The 17,586-nt window shown below is 40.5% G+C and overlaps 1 protein-coding gene across 1 annotated transcript in view; it reads right to left on the reverse strand.

Moving 5' to 3' along the window:
• Positions 1 to 1,044, reverse strand: part of RPS6KA4 (ribosomal protein S6 kinase A4) — a 785,184-nt gene extending 784,140 nt beyond the window's left edge. Inside the window, exon 1 of the mRNA XM_044075810.1 lies at positions 829 to 1,044. Within this exon, the coding sequence (XP_043931745.1) occupies positions 829 to 883 (55 nt within the window). The 5' untranslated portion in view covers positions 884 to 1,044. The remainder of the gene's footprint in view (positions 1 to 828) is intronic.
• Positions 1,045 to 17,586: the final 16,542 nt, after the last annotated feature.

Genomic DNA, 17,586 nt, shown 5'->3' on the forward strand with positions numbered 1-17,586 from the left:
AAATTTAAAGTAGTTCTAATTTAGTGAACTTTAACAATGCCCAGATTTAGGAATTTGTTCTACTACTGCCATTTCATAATTTGGGACAAATGTAAGGGGGGGGGGGCAACATATAACAAATTAGTATGCCAGCCACAAACATTTCTGTTATATAGCACCATATATGATTTACCTTGTTTTGTTCTGTAATAAACAGTCTGTTATGTAGTAGCATGTCCCACAAAACGTTTTTTAAAGCACTATAAAAGTGTTAGAGATTTTAAACAGCAGGAAAAATTTACATTAGATAAACACCGGTGGCCTAAAAATCAACACAGACCCTCCCACAAAATCTGATGCACTAGGTGATAATCCAGTGCAGAACTCTTTATTTGTAATTTCAACTCTCAAGAAACGTTTTTTTTTTTAAAGATGCAAGTAACTCATGAAAAGGGAAGGGGTAACACCAATTAAATTACAGCACTACCTCTCCCCGTTTTCAGGCACGAACAGTAGCACAAAGTATATATGGTGAACTCTAGCCACAATTCATAACAGGGGCAACAGTAGCTATTACACTGCATCATTTTAGCCGTCATAAGACAAAATAGCCAAATATACACACATTGCAGTACAGTACATGTTGCAGGAATTAACCATAAGGGGAAATGGCACAAAACACAATCTGCTACAAGCATCAGAAATACAGCCATTAGATCTCGAAAAAGCTAAAATACTAAACATGCAGTTAAAATGAAAAAGTCTGTGCATAACTACACACCCTTGACTTAAAAGCTAATGTTCCGAGTAGAGTTCCCTAACAATGTAAAAGAATATACAGAAACCTACCACTCGTAAGTTCAAGCTTTACCGTGCACGTTTCCTCTTCTGCACTGTCGCCCATAGCTGCCAGTTTTCAACCAAATAACTACCCAGATGTACCCCCACCTCCCGCTCAGGTGGAAAAAAATAACTAAAGCAACATCTTCCTTCCGCTTTTCAGTAAACAAACTGGCTCCTAAACATCAACTGGCGTAATGTACTTTTAGTATGCTACAGATGCGCAGTAGCAAACTCCACCCACACCACTACCTGATCACGCCCCCAAATTGACGTAGATGCTACGTAATGAATATTCATGAGTTGGTGCTCTTAATACGAATGGGCGTAGGTTGAAGATAGATGAGTTCTATGCTAACTTGTGGCTATCTAACATATGGTAACTGATGGTGATGGTTAAACAGCGATAGTTGTTTTGTGTAAAGAGGGATCTAAGATCTGCTGCTGTGAAGAAAACCGCGGTGGATGATAGCTTGCTAGCAGTTGTTGACTTTTGCATATTTTTCACGAAGAATGAGATCCTGTGGCAGAATATGTTTGGAGTTGCGTTGGAACTGAACTATATTATGGTGTGTTACTTGGAGCTAGTGGATCAGCTGCAGATCTGGCTGCAGCTTAAGAGATCCTGTCGAGGAGTTGAGAAAATTCAAGGTATCCTTGAAGTGCTGATTGATCCTGAATGGGAGGGTATTAATTCTTAACTTTATTTCTCAAGAATTATAGATAAAGCTAAAAGTCACTTAAAAAGTTAATAGAACAGGATATATTTTCATACATCTCAATACGTTGGTGTAATGTTAGGTGCTTGCCTCACAGACGTAAAGTGGGTTTGATTCTGACTCTTGAGGGAAATTGTGTAGGCTTGAATTGGCTTGCAAGGGTACCTAGCCTTTGCCCATGAACCTGTGAAATATACGTTATTATGAGTAAAGTTCCTCATAGTTTTATTTAAAAAGCATGTTTTCATTGTAGTTTCATGTTGAAAGGATATGTAATACATTCAGTATTAAGATTTTTAACATATATCCATGTTAAATACTATAATATTTTTTCATAAGTATAAAGTAGTACATTTTAACCATCCTGTGAACTTCCAAGTTAAAGTTGTTAGTAAGCCCCCCTTTTTTCAGGTGTTAACATATTTTGCACATTTGTTCCTCAGTGTGAGAGGTAGTATTCCACATTTTGGAGATAAGAGGTTGAGAGCTATGAGTTTTACATAGACATGCAGTTTCTGAACAATTTGACTGATTAATCCTGAGTGACTTTTTACCAATAAAGCTTTAGAAGGGAGTAATCAAAATTCTGGATAGATGAGAAATATGTGGGAGGGAGTAGAAAGCTGGTGGTTACGTGACATGAGTATTGAAAATGCAGGATTTTACATTTGCCAACCATACCCCTGTGCCAAAAAGGGGCTTATGCTAAACCCAGTGAGACAACCATAACCCTGTGCAGAAAAGGGGCTCATGCTAAACCCAGTGAGAATATCCTGGTAAATAAAGGCAAAATAAGTAAAAATAAAGTATTATTGGTACCAGCATTTCTGATTTAGATAATATGTCACTCTCTTGGTTGTGTCTGTCATTTTTCATTTCTCTGGCTCCCCAGCAATGTAGAACAGTAGTGTAGAAGCTGTCATCTTGGTAGCCCACTCACTAGCGATTTCGTTTTTCTTCATGCTGCTGTGGCCAACTTTACGACTTGCTCTGCCACTTGTTAACTATATCAGTCCCACTTTGTGTATCTGTTGAAAGAAGGTCTGTTCTGTCGGGTTGTGTTATGCCCATAATGCATTTAGAAAGCAGGTAATATCAAAAGGCAGGAGACAGTGTTCTGTGAAAGCAAGACCTAGGGAACTTGTATGACTAGCAGATGGAACAGGTCAGTGGGGCAAAGTTAAGGTAGCATAAAATCAAAAGTTCTCACAAAGGGGAGATCTCTTACATAGATGTTGGGTTCTGAAGCCACTTAGACTGGAGGAGTGAATGGAACTGACAGTAACACAGGTTACAAATGGTTCCATGCCTAAAATCAGAAAAGTGTTTCAAAAATGTACCACAAAAAGATTATTTTTCAGAGACAAAACACGTTACATTTTTGCCCCAACCTGATCAGTCAGCTTATTCATTCCCTGTAACTAGGGTGAGGGGCTGTCAAGCAGCCTTCAGGGATGGTTTGGGTTTTTACATATGCCCTATATCCCCTGCATGCACTCATCTTTGTGACAGAAGGAAGTGTGCAGTGGGCTGATTGTGCAGGTGTACCTCCACTACCACTAGGGACATTGCTAGCAGGCAGCCTTATCTGCAAGCACAGGTGGTGCAGTCCCCAGTCTTCACTGGAGAAATAACACCACTCAGTGTGATTGCTGAGCACCTATCTCATCCCTTCTTCTGAAGAGATATAAGCAGGCCACACTCCTTCACTCGTATTCCTCCATGCCTGACTTTAACACTACCAGGGCTGCTAATTGAAACCCCCATTCACCTTGTCATTTTGAGATTTTGTGTAGCATTGGAAAGGCATAATGGTCCAAAAATGTACCCTACCTGAATTTGGGGAGGGTCTACATTCTGGAAGTTGGTGTAGAATTTTTGTTTTGTCCTGGGCTGCTTCATCCGTGCACACTTACCCTAATAGAATGAGTGAAGAACCCTGCTTAGTATATCCTGAGCAAATTAGTAGATTTGATCTTTCACGCTGGCCATTGCTGTGGTTGAATAGACATGTGTGTTAAAGTGCACTTTCTCATAGTATGTTGATTAGGATGAAATGTGCTCATTTGTTCTACGTATGTGGAAATGGTTGGTATTAACACCGTCCTGTTGAGAAACAAAATGCAAGATGGCCATGGTTGTCCTTCACACAGACCATTACATGATCTACTTTTTTGAACCAATGTTGCTATCATTCAGTGCACCATTGTCCAGCTGTTGTATTTACAAGATTTTGGTAAAGTGCTGCAGATCTTACTTTTCATATCAAGCAAGTAGCAATCACCTGATCACTTACTAAAACCTTACGATAGTTAGCATGGCCCCTCTACAAAGCAGCACTGTTGAACTGTACACCCTTCACTTTGCTTGGGCAGTTTCTTTTTTGCAAAGTGCAAATCCCCCACCGCCCAACAAACACAGAAAAGCCCTCTCATTTTACATATTTTCTCATAATGCTGTTTTGTAAATGGTGTGTGTGTGTGTGTGTGTGTGTCTCCTGTTCTTTGAGACATTGGTAAAATATAAAAAAAAATTATGCAGTAAAAGTGCCGGAATTTCTTTCCAAATACAGCATGGACAATTATTTTTGCAGTACTCCTAGTAAATTCAGTTTTCACACCTTGTTGCTCACTGTCTGTGATATGGAGACAGTGGAGTGTAGGTGCAGGAAACATTTCAGAAATGGTCGAATTTTTAAGAATTTGCAGTATATAGTTGAATCTATATTTTGTTTTCCTTAACTGTATTTTAAAATGTTGATATCATACAGATGATGGAAGGAAGAGAAGAGGGGGAAGGCATGCCCGAAGTCAGGTAATGGCTAGGACTGTGATAGTGAGGGTCGGAACTTTGAATGTTGGCAGTATTATAGGGAGAGAGCTAGCTGATATGATGGACTGAAGGAAGGTTGGTATATTGTGTGTGCAAGAGACCAGATGGAAGTGGAGCAAGGCTAGGTGTATCGGAGGTGGTTTCAAATTGTTTTATCATGGTGTGGATGGGAGGAGAAATGGTGTAGGCATTATCCTGAAGGAACAGTATGCTAAGAGTGTTTTGGAGGTGAGAAGAGTGTCAGAGTGATGTTTATGAAGCTGGAAATTGATGGTGTAATGATGAATGTTGTTAGTGCATATGCTCCACAAGTTAGGTGTGCGATGGATGAGAAAGAAACATTTTGGAGTGAGTTGGATGAAGTGGTGATGACTGTACCCAAGGGTGAGAGACTGGTGATTAGAGCAGATTTCAATGGGCATGTTGGTGAAAGGAACAGAGGGGATGAGGAAGTGATGGGTAGGTATGGTGTTAAGCAAAGGAATGCAGAAGGTCAGGTGGTAGTGGATTTTGTGAACAGGATGGACATGGCTGTGATGAATACGTATTTTTACAAGCCGGAGGAGCATAGGGTGACATACAAGAGTGGAGGAAGATGCACACAGGTGGATTATATCTTATGTAGAAGGGCCAGTCTGAAGGGGATTGGAGACTGTAAAGTGGTGACAGGGGAAAGTGTAGTTAGGCAGCATAGGATGGTGATTTGTAGGATGGCATTGGTGATCAAGAAGAGGAGGATGAGTGTGAGGGCAGCACCAAAGATCAAATGGTGGAAATTGAAAAAGGGTAATTGTGAGGTGATGTTCAGGGAAGAGTTAAGACAGGCACTGGGTGGCAGTGAAGAGTTACCGAATAGCTGGGTAACTACAGCAGAGCTAGTAAGAGAGATGGCTAGAAAGGTGCTTGGTGTGACATCTGGAAAGAGGAAGGAGGACAAGGAGACCTGGTGGTGGAATGAAGAAGTACAGGAGAGTATACAGAGAAAGAGGTTGGTGAAGAAGAAGTGGGATTGTCAAAGAGATGAAGAAAGTAGACTAGTATAAAGAGATGAGGTGCATGGCAAAGAGAGAGGTGGCGAAGGCGAAGGATAAGGCGTATGACGAGTTGTATAAAAGGTTGGACACCAAGGAGGGAGAAAAGGACCTGTACCGATTGGCTAGACAGAGGGACCGAGCTAGTAAAGATGTGCAGTAGGTAAGGATGTTAAAGGATAATGAGGGAAACGTACTCACAAGCGAGGAGAGTGTGTTGAGCAGATGGAAAGAGTACTTTGAGGGGCTGATGAATGAAGAGAATGAGAGGGAGAGAATGCTGTGCGGATAGTGAATCATGAAGTACAGTGGATTAGCAAGGAGGAAGTAAGGATAGCTATGAAGAGGATGATGAACAGAAAGGCTGTTGGTCCAGATGACATACCTGTGGAAGCATGGAGGTGTTTAGGTGAAATGGCAGTGGAGTTTTTAACTAGAATGTTTAATGAAATCTTGGAAAGTGAGAGGATGCCTGAGGAATAGAGAAAAAGTGTTTTGGTACCAATTTTTAAGAATAAGGGTGATGTGCAGTGCTGTAGTAACTACAGAGGGATTCACCTGATCAGTCACAGCATGAAGTTATGGGAAAGAGTAGTGGAAGCTAGGTTAAGAAGGGAGGTGATGATTAGTGATCAGCAGTATGGTTTCATGCCAGGAAAGAGCATTACAGATGTGATGTTTGCCCTGAGAGTGTTGATGGAGAAGTACAGAGGGGGTCAGAAGGAGTTGCATTGTGTCTTCGTGGATTTAGAGAAATGGTGCCTAGAGAGGAGTTGTATTGTATGAGGAAGTCGGGAGTGTCAGAGAAGTATGTAAGAGTGGTACAGGATATGTACGAGGGTAGTGTGACAGCAGTGAGGTCTGTGGTGGCAGTGACGGATGCTTTTAAGGTGGAGGTGGGATTACATCAAGGATCAGCTCTGAGCCCTTTCTTATATGCAGTGGTGATGGACAGGTTGACAGATGAGATCAAACAGGAGTCCCCGTGGACTATGATGTTTGCAGATGACATTGTGATCTGTAGTGAGAGTAGAGAACAGGTGGAGGAGACCCTGGAGAGGTGGAGATATGCCCTAGAGAGAAGAGGAATGAAAGTCAGCAGGACTAAGACAGAATATATGTGTGTGAATGAGAGGGAGGATAGAGGAATGGTGAGGATGCAGGGAGAATAGGTGGCGAAGGTGGATGAGTTTAAGTACTTGGGATCAACACTTCAGAGTAATGGTGAGTGTGGAAGAGAGGTGAAGAAGAGAGTACAGGCAGGATGGAGTGGGTGGAGAAGTGTCAGGAGTGATTTGTGACAGACGAGTACCAGTAAGAGTGAAGGGAAGGTCTACAAGAGGGTAGTGAGACCAGCTATGTTATATGGGTTGGAGACGGTGGCATTAACAAAAAGGCAGGAGTCAGAGCTTGATGTGGCAGAGTTGAAGATGTTAAGATTTGCACTGGGTGTGATGAGGAAGGACAGGATTAGGAATAAGTATATTAGAGGGTCAGCCCAGGTTGGAAGGTTTGGAGACAAAGCCAGAGAGGCAAGATTACGTTTGTTTGGACATGTGCTGAGGAGGGATGCAGAGTATATTGGGGAAAAAATGCTAAGGTTGAAGCTGCCAGGTAACGGGAAAAGAGGAAGGCTTAAGATAAGGTTTATGGATGTGGTGAGAGAGGACATGCAGGTGGTTGGTGTGACAGAGCAAGAGGCAGAGAACAGGATGAAATGGAAACAGTTGACCCCTAACGGGAGCAGGTGAAAGAAGAAGAAGATGGAATGCGCTTGCATATAAATGTTCTGGATCCTGTGCACAAAGCCGAAATACTTACTTCTCAGTTGAGTCCTGTCTTCATTCACTTCATAACTTAAGACTAAGACATCATGTAAGATTAACCCCCCCCCCATCTTCTCTGACCTGTATTGTCCACCACTACTCTCCCCATACCCTCACAGCATTCACTTCCTGCTGGACGTCATTCACCTGTTCTTCCAGTTCTCCAGATCCACCTTGTCCTATCACTGTAGCCCAGATTAATCTAAAATAACTCTGACTCTGTAAACAGAATGTTAGATGGATTCCTTCTTGTTAGACTTCTATGTTGAAAGTACAGTTGTGTAAGTTTAACTTGACATAACATTAGATGTTCAAATTATCACTGCTGCAGTAGCCTTGGCTATATGGTTATATCCAGCTAAGGATATAACTGCCAACCAGCTTCAAAAGTTTCTGAGCACCTTCTACACACCCAGACTGTAAGCAGCTTGAGCTGAGCCAAGAGACAGAGACAATTTTGGGAGCAAAGCACTTCAGAGCTTTCCTGCCAGCAGAAAGAGGGAGGCTGAGCCCTGAAAGGACTATGCTTGGAACATCAAAACAGCAATGTCCATACCTTGGCATAAATGCACAAAAAAACAAAGGGAATGTAGGGAGGGAGTGGCTGACGCACCAGTGATCATTTGAATATCTACTGTTTGGTAATTTCATCTTAAAGAAATGTACTATGTTAATCATATTGATAACTGCTGCAGTAGCCTTGGCTGTATGGGTAGATTAACATAGCTATCCACATTTTGGGAGATGGAAAGCACCCTTGGCAAGTGGTCCTAGTAAAGCTTGATGTGGACCTACAGAAGGAATCAAGCTTCTAGTGCTTTGTAAAAGTATCTACAGAGGACCAAGCAGCAGCTTCTAGAATATTTCTAGAATTCAACCCCTTCCAAAAAGCCATAGATGAAGCCAAGCCACTGGTAAAGATGGCCTTGACCCTGCCTGGAGTAGATTTGTTATGGTAATAGACTTAGACAACCATTTGGAAATGGTCTGACACTGGTGGTTCTTAACCTTCACAAGAAATAATTGATCCAAAGATCTGAGAGATATAGTTTTGTCAAGATAGTCCATGAATTGTCTGTGGAGTATCCTTTAGATTCTGTAAAGAAAACTGGGATATGGGTAGTTTGGCTTAAAGTAAACGTGGATGTTACTTTAGACTTGAGGATTAATTCTCAAAGAAAGCCTGGTCCTATGGAAAAGGAAGTAGGGTTGACTCTAAGAGATTGTAGTACTGATACCTTTCTTGCAGAGGTCAGATCCAATCAGTAAAACTGTTTTCATGCTAAGAATCTCAAGTCTGCCAGATTACCTGGTTCAAATGGAGTAAGCATAAAGATCCCAAGGAGGGATCACCAGTTTACTTGGTGGCATCTTGTGCAAAACCCCTTTCAAGAACACTTTGACAATGATGCTGCCTCGAAAGAAGAGGCCCAGTGGATGAGCATGCTGAAATGGCTGATAAATCAACCTTGACAGGGGAATAAGAAAGGCCGTAGGATAGTAACTCTGACAAATATAATATATCATAAATATCAAATATAATTTTAAATCACTCCTACAAGTGAGCAAATCATTCAACACTGCTGGTGATTCTATATATTCCCACTATGTAGCAAAAGTCTGGAATTCACTTCCTCTTCCTGTTAGAACTACTACCAATGCCCATCAGTTTAAAAATTCTCTAAAAAGTTTCATTAATGACTCTTGGCTTTTTACCTGTACTAGTCCAGGCTAAGTGGCTGTAGAATTGCTTGTTATTGATATCATAGCTCTTTCTGACTAATACCTATATTTAAACTTTCTTAATATTGTTATATTTAACTGAATTGTTTCTTTAAAAAACTGTACTTGCTGGATCTATGTTAATTTATACGTTTTCTTTGATAATTGTTTTTTTGCAGTATGTATATTGCCTGAAAATATTATTGATTACTGTATAATTTTGTAATAGTATGTGCTTATGTACTTTTAAAGATACATGTGGAGCTTTTCTCCTCGGTCCTCCACTGAAAATGGGTTTTTCACCCAGTCAGACTTTCCCGGTAACCAAATGTAAATCAATAAATATCATAAAACAGGAGAACAAGTAGCCCTGAATTGGTGCTGGTTATTTTGGCACCAACTACAAAACCTTTTCCATTTGCTAATATAGTTTTCTAGAAGCAGGCTTTCTTGCTTCCATTACTACCTGCTGCACATTCTCCGTAAATGGGTGCCTAAAAAGAATCAAAATCTTGTCATCCAGGCAGCCTGTTGAAAAATGAATGATGTCCATCATTCACAACTGTTCTTGTGAGCAGATCAGTCTGTGAGGAAGCTTGTGGTAATTGCCCCTGGCCACTTCTGAAACAGTTGCCTAGGCTGGAAGGGAGTTTCCACAAATTATTTTTTTTGGCGGGGGGAGTTCAGAATGTTCAGAAATATGCTAGTTATTTGTGGAAAGGGTAGAAAAGCATACAGGAACTTTCCTGTCCAAGGAAAAGACGTCTGTCTTTCAGGCCTTCTTGCATAGTCCTGGGACAGAATGTGTCCAAATTCATACTACTTTTTTCTTGAATGCCCCCCTCACAATATCAACATGGATTTTTGTTTTTTGTTATGCTTGTGTTTATGTATATGCAACTTAACTGCTTACCTCCTAAAATATACCTTCAAGTCAGGTAGTCCTAAACCACATTGTTCTATGGGGAGAAACAACTTATCCCACTTAACTTGTGTCCTGTTCCACTCCCAAATTTAGTCCAGCTCTAATTATGGTCCAGAATTCTCTGATTTAAAAAAAAGTCTAATTTATGCTTGTATATATAAAACCAGAGGGACACTATATATCTCTATATCCATATCCAAATCCATAAAAAGGAGCTTCCAGTTTCTCAGTTTTTGTACATTTTTTTAGCCCCATTCCACATATTGTTACCTGCCATATAATTCTTAATCCCTACACCTAAATATGTTATCTTATCACACCCCCATAGCTATGGGTATTTCTGACCTAATTTGTGGTGTGAGTTTGTGGTTTATTGAGCAAAAAGCCTTTGTTGTATCTTACTTTATGTCCCAAAAAGACTTGAACCTGTCTGAAAATCCACAACCTTGAAATGTCCTTTTCTAGATTTATCAAGTATGAATGCCATCTGTGAATACAACTTTAACTTCTTGATTGCCATACCAGTTACATGCTTGAATCTGTCATCCTTTTATTTTCTTTGCCAGTGACTCAAAATATAGAGTAGAGAGGACACCCCTGCCCAGTTCTTCTGTTTTAAACCTATCTTGTTGGAGAGGAACCTTCCCACCTCAGTTCTTGACTGTGGTCCATCCTGTATTCTTCTAATTATTCTTTCAGGGAATGCAAATGCTGCCTTTGCCATACTCGTAAAATCCCAGCTGACTATTTTTGCATGTCTTCTTTAAGACCCACCAACAATAACAGCATTGTCTTGCACTCTGCTCTAGTCATTGTTGTATTAATGTTGTGCCCCCCCCCCCCACACACACACAACCACATTGATCCATATCTGTTGCTATTTTCTTGGCTAGGACAGGCATAAACATGTAGTCGTGGTTTACAATTGCAACTGATCTATATGAAGCTGGGTCTGAGGAGCCCTTATTTGGGTAATGCAGGTGCCACAGTTTTCTTTCAAGATGCTGGTATTGTCCCTTCTTTTAAAATGTTAAACACGAGTTTCCAGGTCTGTATCACATTTTCCCTCCTAAATTCCACAAGAATAGCATCTGCTCTTGGAGAATTCCATGTTTGATTATACATCACCATTTTAATCAAATTTCTTCACCTCTTTAATTCTTGACCTTCATCTTCCTCTAATTTGGCACAGTTTTAAGTCTTCAGTAAATGTTCATTTGAGCACTCAGCATATGCTCCTGTTTTGTGAGATTCCCCTTTAAACTTTAATACCTAAAATTCCTATTCTTTCCCATAGCTCTTTTATACTTAATTGGCGCATATTTTGTCTTGGTCTTTATTGGTGCATGATCTGAATTATTTACATAGTTTCTATCCTTTGTAGCCCAGTTACTTTACCTTTGCAGGATGAGATGCAAGTTCTGAGTTCCATTTAACATATTTTTATGTATTTCTTCATAAAAGTATCCTTTCGTTATATTTTTCCCTTCTGGGTCCCCTGAAATATAATCACTACTGCAAATCTGGTTCCAGTCCTCACCTGTAAATCTATGATGAAAGCTAATGTCTTCTCCCAAAATTCTCTTTATTGACATTTGATTATTTGGAAAAGTCAGACTAAGAAGGAGTCCGTTTTCAGCAGAGGCCAAGGGAGAAAAGCTCCTAAGTACTAAACTATTTAAGAACGATAATTGTACAGTTTTCAAAAATATCTACAATTAAAATGATTATGCCAAATTAGACAGAATATGAAAACATTTCTAAAGAACATATGCAAGTTAATTAGATATTTCAGCCAGTTAATAGAGAAGAGAAATTTAAAGGTAAATTAGTATAATACAAACAGGAAATGCCAAATCAGGACCCACCCAAATTAAAGAACTATCTTCTCTGCAGACATTGCAAAGCTCAATCTGGAGACAAAGGTTAAACAGATCCAGCAGTGGATAGATAAAAATCACCATGTCCGAATTACCCTTGGAAAGAGATCCACTGTCAGTGAGGCTGACTAAATGGAGGAGGTTATGAATCAGAATGTGGAACACATGACAGGCAAGGCTAAATTTCTTTTTTTATTTTTTTACTCAATTTTTTATTTTCAATTAAAATAACATTTACATAATATTTTTAAATATAATTTTAAACAACTATATACAATATTTATAATAGCCTGACTTTCAACTATATACACTGTATGTTAGTAAATATAAAATCTTCTACCTTAACCGAGGCTAAACTTCTGACCAAACCAAAGACCATTCTAGAAGAGAGGGCCTTAATGCACATACAGCAGCACATGTCACAGAAAGAAATGAGTAAATATAAATGACAATAACTGGATGAGAACCAACAAGAAACTAAAGACATTTCCACAGATATTTCTGAAGTGAAAGAAACTGCTGATCTGAAATAGTAACCATAATTAAGGAATGTGCTCTTACACACATCTTTACAACAACACTTCCTCTCCCTGTCGAGCTTTAGTAGCCATGCCTAACTGTATACAATGGATTTTAGACCAAGGTTTACTTTATAAGTAAATCAGCAGTTGGACTTGTTCACTAAAAAGCTGTTTTGGTCAAATCATTTTTTTTGCATAACTGTTTTCCCCTGAGAAGACTAGTAATCTTTTGTTAGCAGAAATACTGATATTTGGTGCCAGAAAGGGGTCCCGTCTACAAGATGTACTGCATTCACTTTGGTACTTGTCACCATTCATAGGTTCATAGTTGTGTACTAGGCTAATGGCCCTGGAGCCTTTACAAGCCTAGGCCATAGAAGTGCCCTGGCATTGTGCCGCCCTATGTTAGTTCCCAGTGCCTCTATCATGTAGAGCCAGTGGAGTGATTTCCCCAGGGTGAACTTTCTATTTCCCATCTAGTTATTAAGATTTCTCTTTAAGAGGACCAGTGAGGTGCTCTGCTTGACATGTATGGGAAGTCTGTTCCAGAGCATGGGCAGTCTATGGGTTATGAACCTGTCCATCCAGTATTTTCTGTTGATTGCGGTAATGAGGTTGAGGTCTCTGGACTGTATGGTGCGGAGGGATTGGGATTTCTTTAGGTGTAGCATTTCTAACAGAGCTGGGTCAGACATGGCTTTGTAAGTCAAGCAGGGATCACCTCTTAACAAAGGAGGAACTGAAAGAATTCCACAAAACCGTTTAATCAATGATGAAAGTACAACGTAAAGTGCTTTTCATCCAGTCAAGTGACTGGACTTCTTCAGACAAGAATACATTTACAAGGCCATCTTTTAAAAACCATACAAATTCCCTCCCATGTACAGAATCCACCAATAAGAATTTGCCCACACACAAACAAGTAATTAAAGACAGTTTCCTACTTAAAAGAGCACAACATTAATAAATAAGTGTAAATATTTACAAATAGTCATTCCTTCACTAAAACCTAATCTGTTGCAACAGTGTTGTGCATAAAAACAATAAACTTAATAGCCCTAAAATATATGGTTGCAAATAAAACATTGGTTAATAGTTCGTACACTCAATTCCAAGGCTGCAATAACTATTGTAAACTGTGCACCTTAATAGTCACCAGCAAGTTACCTTATAAGATTTCTCTACTTCAATATACATGAGAGTGAAATAATTTCATTTGTCTGGTTGTCTACAAGAGTCCAAACGTAATTGCCATAGAACATCTTGCTTTTCTAATAATAATGAAAAGGGGCCCCCTTTCAGATCTGGTACGATCTGCTCAATAACTCTGAAGTGAAATATGTGCCCTGGATGGCTAGCACAATGTCTTGCCAAGGCATTCTCTGTTTTACCCTTACTGATACTATAGGTATGCTCAAACATCCTTTCCTTCAATTTCCTGCCAGTTTTCCTGACATAGAATGCTGGGCATATTTGACACTGAGCTAAATAAATAACAGATTTTGAGTTACAGTTGTATCTCCCATTAATTCTATATGCCCTGTCACGAATAGTGAAAGAATGGCCTAAGGACATGTATTTACAGAAACTACAAGATTCACATTTTATACATACCTGGTGTCCTACTGACAGTACCTTTATGTGCCTCTGATAAAGTTTTCATATTCCTACCCCTCTTAAATATAGTAATAGGGCATTCTCCTGATTTTTTCACTACTTCCCTTTCAGTCAAAAGTAAATTCCAGTTCTTAAATAGAATATTTCTAATACTATAGGCATCCAAACTGAATGGTGTGGTGAAACTAACAGTAAAACCTATGTTTTGATTTTGCGCAACATATATGTTGCCTGTGGGGCCATACTCCTCAGTGTTAACACTATCTAGTGGTATGTGAGAGGTGCTAGTTATTTGTACCATACCTAAAATGGGTTTGTAAATACCAGATTTCCTTTTATATTGTACTTCAGTAGTTAATTCCTTGATTAAAGACTCTGGGTACCCCCTACGTAAAACCATCTGTTTTCAAGTGTCACGTTCTTCAAGGAATGCTTCTTCCTCCGTAACCATTCTTGCCGCTCGCACTAACTGTCCCTTAATGACTGATCTTTTTTAGTGAAGTGGATGCGAGCTTGTAAAATGTAACATTGAGTTTGAATACGTTTTTTACAATCTACTCTTGTAGTATATAGCTTCCTAGGATTTGGGAGACTAGGCTCATTGAAGTGTTCAGTATTCCTCCAGAAGCCATTGAAAACACGATACAAACTCCAAAAGCTGCAAACAAACAAATGTGGGTATTCCTTTCTGCTATTATCTAGTGAGGTACATGCCAAATGGAGCATTATACTCTATGACTGACCTTGTGAGCGAAGAGTAGAGCGAGATGATATCTTTCTTCCTGGATCCAAAACCCTTGGTAATGAGATGTGCCACATAGAAGGATTTTCTGACCACAGTGGCAATGGAGTAGTTGAAGGAGACATTTCTATCAGCCTGTGTCCCAGATCTCTTCTAACGCTTTCAGTGTGTAGTGGGCTCCCATCAGTGTAGTAATTAGTGGGAACTGAGTTTTCCCCAAAGGGGATGATGACGCATTTTTTTGTCATTAAGCTTAAGACACCAGTCATTGGTCTCAGTGAGACCTTTCTGTAGGATGTCTGCATCACTTGGGGAGTTAATAATGGCTCCCAGCTTGCAGTCGTCTGCGAACTTGGTCAGCCAGAGTCCCTTCATGTTGGCCTGGACTTCTGAGAAGTAGATGCCAAACAGGAGAAGACCCAGGACTGATTCCTGTGGGCCTCCACTTGTGATTGGTTGGCAGTCTGACTTGAGTCTGCTACTTTCACACTGCGGGTTCTATCTGTGAGCCAATTTGCAGCCCACCTAGTGATATAGGGGTTGATGCCTAGTTTGAGTTTGAGTTTATCAGTAATTCCTAAGTGAGGAATGGTATCAAAGGCCTTGGCCAGATCGACCTTGCCCTCATCCACAGCTCTGGTGACTGACTCAAAGAAGTCAACCAGGTTGAGCAGGCATGGTCTACCCTTCACAAAAGCAAATTGTGTGGGATCTAGAGTTTGGAGATTCCCTGTATCCTTTTGAAGGAACCTTGCCGACTGGATGGGAGATAGGAAATTCATCCCGGGGATCACGTCAGTCGCCCTGCTAGATAGGGGTCCAGGGAAGTAAGTACTGTGGGAAGAAATAGCCAGGGTATGGCTAGGCTTGTATAGGTCCTAGGGCCAATAGTCTAGTATCAACCTATGATAATGCGCTCCACAGCCTTGCATATCAGACTTGTCAGGCTAATGGAGCAATAATTCCCAGAGTCTATAGTTGCTCCCTCTTTATGCATTCGGTAGAGACAAAGCCTGAGGTGAGGCTGTGATTGAACAGGGCACACAGATGTGGTGCCAGTTCACTTTGTAGTTCATGTAGAATACATCCAGGGATATTGCTGGGTCCCACAGAAGCTGTATTTTTGGCCTTAGACAATGTAGCTTTAACCTGTGCTGCAGTAATGCTGGGTGCCTAGCATTCCTCAGATATTGTGATTGGTCCTTTGGGGGAGTAATGTTAGCACTGAATCTGTCGGCCAGTATGTTGGCAATATCTGTTGGCTCAGTATAGGAGGTACCACTGTGCAGTAACTCAGAGCAAACCTAGGTATTGCCATGGAGATTCTTGATACAACTATAGAAGACTTTGTGGTTGTTTTTAGTGTCTTGTCACAATTCTGCTTTCATAGCTGGCTTTAGAGGTTTTGATGAGGGATCTCATCTTTTTTTTGAGGCTAATAAGGGAGTTTTTCCATTCTTAGGACTTCACCTTTTTCTGCAGCAGTTTCTTCCTACTGTTGTAGAGTTTATTAATGGCATGGAACTACCAGACTGGCTTCCTTTTTTGGAGGAGAGCATCTTTGTTCTGTTGGGTATGGCTAGTTCCATGCATTTATGTACATGTTCGTACAGTACATTGGTGTATGATTCGGCAGTCCTGCATCTATTTTCCATTGACATGGGTGCCGTGAAGTTAGCCACCTTGGCTTTTAGGAGCCCAAAGTCAGCTTTGGAGAACATTTTCATGGTGTTTACCTTTCCGGGGGTTGTGGGTGAGATGTGGATTTCCATGGTGATTAGTTTGTAGTTAGATCTAACCAGGGAAGAACTGAATATTGGTGCAGAGCAACAGTTGCCCATATTTGTAATAACCAGGTCAAAGATGTTGCTTCTCTAGTGGGGTTAAGAATGAGCTGGTCCAGGGCATTGGAATTGATGAATTCCAGGAAGCGTTGGCCCAGTGTATTGGTGCATGAGTAGTTTTCCCATTTGATGGAGGGGTAGATGAAGTCACGTAGTAAGAGTGTTGGGCTGGACCTAATAGTTTCCAGGGTGCTTAGGAACATGGAGTGAGAGTCTTGGGGAAATGGTTGGGGACCTATAGCAGGCTATGACCTGAGTCACTATCTTACCCAATTTTAGTTGTACCTGAAGCATTTTGGATGTGTTATGGTGGGCTACTAGTCTGGAGGTGTGCTTATCCTTTGAATATGGAGACACCACTGCCTTTGGAGCTTCGGTCCATGTTCTGGGCCTGAAAGGTGTGGAATGAGTTATAGCCTGGTAAACTGTTATTCGTGCCACTGCATTTTTTTCTTGAGTGTGGTGTTGGTTCTTAGTACACTGTAAAAAAAACTTCTCCAAAGCCAACTTCATGCTACTTTATGGCAGAAGTGGCCAATTTCACAACTCTCATGCAGATGGACAATACAGTTACCATTTCTGAATCTTATACAAATGGACTCTATAAGCACCTACATGGGTGCATGGATTGTGCCATCCTTAATGGAACCAAGACGCAGTCCTCTTAAAGGAAACCAGTCTGGATCTGGTGGTCCTCTGCTATTAAACTCTACAACAGAAAGAAGAAACTGTTGCAAAAGAGAATAAAATCCCACAAGTGGAGGAGCTCCCTGGTCAGCCTCAGCAAGAAGCTGAGATCTCTCATAAAATCCTTCAAAGTGAACTATGAAAATAATATTGCCACTGACTCTGACATCCACAAAGCATTTTACAGCTATGTCAAGAATCTCAATGGCAACACCCAGATTTTCTCTGAGCTACAGCACAATGGCACAAAATTCACAGAACCAACTGGTATCACCAACATCCTGGCTGATAGGTTCAGTGCCAACTTTACCCCCCCACACACACACACCTCCTAAAGGGCCCATATCCATACTGAATGCAGTGTTCTTGCAATCACAACTGAACAGGTGAAAACTGTGCTATCAAAAGCCAAGAACACAGC

The sequence above is a fragment of the Protopterus annectens genome, chromosome 6.part1 (genome assembly GCF_019279795.1).
Source record: "Protopterus annectens isolate FY-2018-M chromosome 6.part1, PAN1.0, whole genome shotgun sequence".
In the NCBI taxonomy this organism is placed as follows: Eukaryota; Metazoa; Chordata; order Ceratodontiformes; family Protopteridae; genus Protopterus; species Protopterus annectens.